General features: G+C 38.6%; 1 protein-coding gene across 1 annotated transcript in view; it reads right to left on the bottom strand.

Annotated features, from left to right (window-relative positions):
* Positions 1 to 1,695: 1,695 nt before the first annotated feature.
* glg1.L (golgi glycoprotein 1 L homeolog) overlaps positions 1,696 to 7,154 on the bottom strand; it is a 58,623-nt gene continuing 53,164 nt past the window's right edge. The window contains exons 25-26 of the mRNA XM_041590248.1: positions 5,426 to 5,532; positions 1,696 to 4,574 (exon numbers count right to left, since the gene is read on the bottom strand). Of these exons, the coding sequence (XP_041446182.1) occupies positions 4,407 to 4,574; positions 5,426 to 5,532 (275 nt within the window). The 3' untranslated portion in view covers positions 1,696 to 4,406. The remainder of the gene's footprint in view (positions 4,575 to 5,425; positions 5,533 to 7,154) is intronic.

Below are 7,154 nucleotides of genomic sequence, written 5' to 3'. Positions count from 1 at the left end.
CACACAAAATGTTTCTGATCACCAAACACATTTAACTATTAGTCAAAGATAACACAAGTAAACACAAAATGCAGTTTTTAAATGAGGGTTTTTATTATTTAGGGAGAAAAGAAATCCAAACCTGTGTGAAAAAGTAATTGCCCCCTGAACCTAATAACTGGTTGGGCCACCCTTAGCAGCAATAACTGCAATCAAGCGTTTGCGATAACTTGCAACGAGTCTTTTACATGCGCTCTGGAGGAATTTTGGCCCACTCATCTTTGCAGAATTGTTGTAATTCAGCTTTATTTGAGGGTTTTCTAGCATGAACCGCCTTTTTAAGGTCATGCCACAACATCTCAATAGGATTCAGGTCAGGACTTTGACTAGGCCACTCCAAAGTCTTCATTTTGTTTTTCTTCAGCCATTCAGAGGTGGATTTGCTGGTGTGTTTTGGGTCATTGTCCTGCTGCAGCACCCAAGATCGCTTCAGCTTGAGTTGACGAACAGATGGCCGGACATTCTCCTTCAGGATTTTTTGGTAGACAGTAGAATTCATGGTTCCATCTATCACAGCAAGTCTTCCAGGTCCTGAAGCAGCAAAACAACCCCAGACCATCACACTACCACCACCATATTTTACTGTTGGTATGATGTTCTTTTTCTGAAATGCTGTGTTACTTTTACGCCAGATGTAACGGGACGCGCACCTTCCATAAAGTTCAACTTTTGTCTCGTCGGTCCACAAGGTATTTTCCCAAAAGTCTTGGCAATCATTGAGATGTTTTTTAGCAAAATTGAGACGAGCCTTAATGTTCTTTTTGCTTAAAAGTGGTTTGCGCCTTGGAAATCTGCCATGCAGGCCGTTTTTGCCCAGTCTCTTTCTTATGGTGGAGTCGTGAACACTGACCTTAATTGAGGCAAGTGAGGCCTGCAGTTCTTTAGATGTTGTCCTGGGGTCTTTTGTGGCCTCTCGGATGAGTTGTCTCTGCGCTCTTGGGGTAATTTTGGTCGGCCGGCCACTCCTGGGAAGGTTCACCACTGTTCCATGTTTTTGCCATTTGTGGATAATGGCTCTCACTGTGGTTCGCTGGAGTCCCAAAGCTTTAGAAATGGCTTTATAACCTTTGAAATTTAACTCAGGTGTGATAAACCACAGTTAAGTTATTTTTTAACAAGGGGGGGCAATCACGTTTTCACACAGGCCCATGTAGATTTGGAGTTTTTTTTCTCCCTTAATAACGTAAACCTTCATTTAAAAACTGCATTTTGTGTTCAATTATGTTATCTTTGACAATAGTTAACGGTTTTTGATAAGCAGAAACATTTTGTGTGACAAACATGCAAAAGAATAAGAAATCAGGAAGGGGGCAAATAGTTTTTCACACCACTGTATGCAAGCACAGGTATGTTCCATTCCTCCTGTTGGAAGCAACAACTTCTGTGTTCATCCAGATGCGAATTATGGTATAAAATAGCTGCAAGGTGGCTTATGTGTTGGGGGGTGGGTTGCTACCATTTAAACAATATAATAATGTGGCAAATAGTTTGCCTAATTATTCTACATATTTCTTGGTGGGGTGGAGAACAGGATGACTTGTATCCCACCCCTATAAAAATAGGAACTATGCTTTAAAGTAGCATTTGGTGGCAAGATTGTTTCCCTCATTCACTAATGTCTTTGTAAGATGGTACATCAGTAAATACACATAAAAGTTGGGTTATAGTTTTTATTTAAAGTCGTCTGGAAATCATTTCATTAGTAAGCCTTCCTAGAGAAGTTGACGTTTTCTTCAGTTCTGAATCCAAACACATTCCACAGGGCACATGATGGCGCCACTTTATTAACTTCCTGTCGCTAAACAGCATTGAGAAAAGCACTAATTCCTTTAAAGGGAAAATATACCATATGAGTAGAGTTGTTCATTTACATTATGAGATACAGATGCAGGTAACCGCTCATTGTGTGTACACAATATACTTTCTCTGTATTTTTAGATGTAAACATACAAGTTGGAGTGCCATTCTACTTAAAAGCTGCAATCATTTGATCCAAAATGACTGCACTGTATTGTACTTGTACAAGGAGAGAACATCAGCAGAAGAGGGAAAAATTGTCAAATTCAACTGAAGCATATTAATTGGGAAAGTGAAGATTAGGCATAGTAGAACCACAACAAGTTATGCTCTCAAACTTGATCAAAGTCAGATATGGTTTATTTTCCCTTTATTAAGCAGTTTCAAAATGAAAAACACAGCTCTGATGTAGAGAGAACCTGTATCCTATAATCAATAAATAATATCAATACTGATCATTGGAACTAGGAAGCAATGTGGTGTGTGTACCACCGAGGTTGCAATAATTTAAGGAACTGTCATTAGGAATTTAACATCAGCTAGAAGTAAAAACAGTGCAGGGAAGGCCATAAAGCAATTTGGTAAAGAATGCGATATACATACAATTCTTACACAGTTAAAAGGTAAAACCAATGAGTTTCTTGCCTCGAGTAGAGGAGAAAAGTTGCAAATAAGGAACACAGAGTTAAAGAAATTCTATGTGATCACATACTAATGCTTTGGGGGAGGAAAAGCAGCTATGTATTTTCTGATACTGCCATTAAAAAGGTTATGCATCACAGCATTCACTGCCGACCTTCTCACACCAAAACAGTTAAAGCATGGCGATACACAGCCTCCAAACAGGATAAACATGTGTATGTATAGCTGGCGCTAGTCCTCATGCACAAATAATAGCGTAAACACGTGACGCCAGCCATTTTGTGCCACAAACAAGTGTTGTCTGAAGAATTTTCCCTACTTGTGTGGATGTAGCTTAATAAAAACAACGGGATTTATTTAAAACCTGGCCTGACGGCATTTGAATGTGGCCGTTTACTACCAGTAGCCTTTAGTGACTTCGAAAATATCACCATGATGTTATGTGATTTGGTGCTTGAGATTTGCTTCTGGTTGAAAAGTGTTTTGTAAAACACTTTACAACCAGACACATTTCTAGATCAATGCATTTGCAACAGCTGTGAGCACAAGCGGAGTATCGGTAAGATATTTCTTAATAACGTCTTTGCGAATGTAAAGTTAAATGTGTGCTGGTGGTTTTTTTTTCCGTTAAGGGCAAACTAATTTTTTATAAAAAAAAAAGTCATGTTACTGTTCCTTTAAGCCGACAGAAGCAAGAGACAGAAACCGTTTTTCACAGAGAGCCTTTGGCAGCCATGGGGTTAAACAGGAGAGATACAGTTTCAGTTCTGTACAGAAGCCTCAGTGGCCAGCACACTGACAATGCAATTCCCAGTTCTACAATTCATCAGAGCTCAGCAACACATAAATATTATAGACATTTTTCACAATGTATTTGCAGTTGGAAGGATAATCAAATAGTCTACAGAGCAAAATAAAGAGTTAAAGACAAGGTAAGCAGGACAAATGTTTTAAGGGTGCAACCCATTTTTTTTTTATTTTTAAAACACGATTTGTGAAAATTTGGATAATGTTAAAAATAAATGTGTTCAGACTTTTGTTTCATTGAAATGGAAGACAACCACCAATAACCTGGGTAAAAACCTACATGGTTTGAGAAGTCGGAGTAATGTGAATTAGAGGATTTTTTTTTTGCTCTGGAGAAAAACCGTGGATGAGTTGCACCCTTAAAAAAGGCATTTGCCTGTGGGCAAGCTTTGATCATACAACCACCACCTCTGATCTGTGTGCAAATCTTGCTACTAAAGCGCATTGCTGGGAATCAAAGGTTTTTCATAGAGATGAGCAGGAAGCAGTAAAGACAGTCAATGTGTTCACTAGGTTTTGGCAGGTGGGAGCCAATTGGTCTGTACAAACTCTTCTTTGCAGACGCCTAGGCTCAGGCAGCGTCTCAAAGTGCACAATCATAAATCCCTCCTCAAGTTGGGTTCAGGGGAGGAATTCCACGGTGCAGCTTCCAGCTCCAGGAGGCAAATTTCAAAATACCCTATTTTCCCTCCCAAAAAAAATGGAGGGAAAAGAACAAAAAACAAAACAAAACCCCAGACAATTCACAGAGCAACACGGCACTAAGTTAAAGAGGAAGGCTGTGCAAGGGGCTGAAGGCCATCTGAAGTGGTTGGAGGTTGGTGAGAGCTGGAGAGTCTGCAGCTGGTCAAGGTAACCATGTTTTATGGGAATGGACGGGGAGTATAATGATTAAGCAGCTGAGGTGTGTTGGGTGGATTATGGAGAGGGTGAGAGCAGGGAAGGCGGTCCCTTCTGCTTCAATTAATCCCTCCAAATTCCACTGTGCTGAAAGGAGTGGGAGAAAGAAGATGGGATTGAGCCACATGAGAGAGCTGTACACATGGTGACCGGTCCGCCCTCCCTTCATCGGTGCACCCACTTCTCACAACTCGCTGAGGGATGTCAAGGGGTCCTGTGCTCTACCTGTTCTTCATCTCTCGTGCGATCCTCTTGGTGATTCGACCACAGAACAGACCTCCAAAGAAGAGCACGCACACTCCAACCATGATGACGGACAAGATGTAGTTTTTGGATGGAGAATTCATCACTTGCATGGCCAGTTCAGAAAAGCCTTCTGCTGGGGCCACCTGCAAAGAGGAAACAATTACAGGGAGAAAACTATATAAACCAGCCAGAAAATATTCTAAGGCTGAGCCAGCAGGAAATACGGAACCTAAATCATTTTGATGCTGATGTCCCCCCCCAGCAGAATATATGGGGACATAATGAAGGAAAATGTTTATTTCAATGGAGCATGTGGCACATGAGTTTTGCGTGAAACTAAAAAGTCTGTGCACAGTCAATTTCCATTAACAGAGGCGGAATTACTTGCAGAAAAGCATTTTAAGAATTAAAAAAAAAATTTAAAAAACATTGTGAAATTGTTAAAAACTCTAGAAGAAAAAACAGTAAAAACATATTGTGAAAAATAAAAAAAGAAGAAACTCTTTTACCACAGAGAAAAGAAAAAAAGATCTCGGTGGGTGACAACCGTCAGAAGGGCAGTACTTAAAAAATTCGAATAGAATAGTACCCCGTTGGTAACACCTAATTTTATATCTAGTAGTAAATTACTTCACTACTATACAAGTAGTAATACTTAAGTTGAAGTGCAGTCAGTGCCGGTCTTTTAACTCGTCAACAATTTCATATAAACCCAATCAATTCCCAGATCAATTACCAGGCCAATTCTTAAATGAATTATATATAATTATAAAGTGCTGTTTAGTGCGTATATCAAATGAAAAGTAGCCAAATTAAAAGGTACCCAGGGTGTCGTCAACACTGGCTTCCATTATCGACCCTCCACCAAATAGGCGAGAAAAATTCTACCCCATAATGTTACTAGCTGGCTCCCAGATTTTTTTGAAAAACTGCTCTATGTAATACACAGCATTGTAAAGTCAGTTCAACTTAACAGGCAACAGTTTGTACTTACCTTGGCTGCATAACTCCACATATCTAATCGGTCCTGCAGGCGCTTCTTGCATTCTGGTTGCAACCGTACCATTTTATCTTGCAATGCTTCTATCAAACACGACATCTCTGCAGAGCAATGAAAGCAAAAGTGGTCTCAACAGGGGCAAAACATTTAGACCTTTACGATGTGCTTGATACTTCTGGAAGCCCAATTTAAATCACAGGATATACAGCATATTAGAGATGTACATTTATTACTATCTAATTTGACCCTGAGAAACCTAATGTGATTTACAGCACACAAGCAACATAAGTGCATGCATATAAGCATATTAATGTTTTGACCAATGCTGCCCTCCAGTGGAGTACAGAGGAAATGAAAATGCCCCTCTCCACATATCACGGTGCCAAGGTTATAATAAGCAGGAGTGTGGTAAAATTTGTTGAAAAAAGAAAGAAAGAAAAAGGATCTCCCCCGTTAACAAAAAAAGAAGGAAACCACTGAGAACCAATCCTCAGCAATAAAGCGTTTATTTATTCCTTATTCCTACCAAAAGGATTACTTCTACAAAGTGCCAGTGCAATAAATTTAATTAACCACCCTTTGACGAGGCTTCCAATTTACTTTATAAAGTGCTTATGTGCTAATTTAATATTATAAATAAATAAGGTCGATAAATAAATGCATATGTATAGAGATTAGCTACTAATTTATTCCCAGTACTAACAAGTTTACACAAAGGGGTTAATTTAATAACCGTATATTCCTTATATTCCAAATAAAAAGTGCCACAGTGCTAAACAAGTTGATATTGTTTCAAATTCATTGATTTGTTTAAGGAATTGTTTAGGTCACTGATTCCATGGAGAAAATAGAAATAATAAATATACAGGAAAATAGAAATAAAAGGTAGGTGGAGAAGTTCCGTATAGTCTATCTAATCATTTGGCTGCTTGCGGGACCCCACAGTCCTCAAATTTTAATCTTTCCTAGCTAATGTAGAGAGCTAACTTTCTATAAAAAAAAAAAAAAAAAAACACAAACCCCAGAGCACATATAGTGAAAACAGATTGTAAGGTTTAAGATTGTAAATCTCCTTAATCAAAGCTAAGAGGAACCAATAATATCGTTATCCAGCAAAAGTCCTTTTAAAGGCAAGAGAACCCCCCTCAAAATTACACTAAAATGGTATAAACCGTTTGTTTAAAAACCAAGAGCCGACGCGCGTTTCGCAATTCGCTTTTATTTCTTTTTTCCTGTCTTCTCCATGGAATCAGAGTGACCTAAAATTTTTCTTAAAAAAATCAATGAATTTGAAACTCTATTAACTTGTTTAGCACTGTGGCACTTTTTATTTGGAATATAAGGTTATTAAATTAACCCCTTTGGGTAAAGTTGTTATAGTACTGGGAATGAATTAGTAGCTAATCTGTATGCATATGAATTTAATTATCAACGTTATTTATTTATAATATTAAATTAGCACATAAGCACTTTATAAAGTAAATTGGAAGCCTTGTCAAAGGCGATTTACATTTTAGCCAACGAAAGGCAGATTGCGGTGATTAGTCGCCGCAAAGAAGAGGAGATTTGTCTCCCCGAATCCGCCCATATGGCCAGACCCTAAAGTTTTTAGTGTGAGTCTGGAACTCAGTGATCCAGGTGCAGACTTACAATTTTGCAACATTTAGTTTAGTTAGCAGCATCTCTGGAGTATTAGCAACTAATGTATCATTACTAACACGTA

This window comes from Xenopus laevis, chromosome 4L, assembly GCF_017654675.1.
Source record: "Xenopus laevis strain J_2021 chromosome 4L, Xenopus_laevis_v10.1, whole genome shotgun sequence".
NCBI lineage: Eukaryota > Metazoa > Chordata > Amphibia > Anura > Pipidae > Xenopus > Xenopus laevis.
This window is presented reverse-complemented; position numbering and strand designations above follow the sequence as displayed.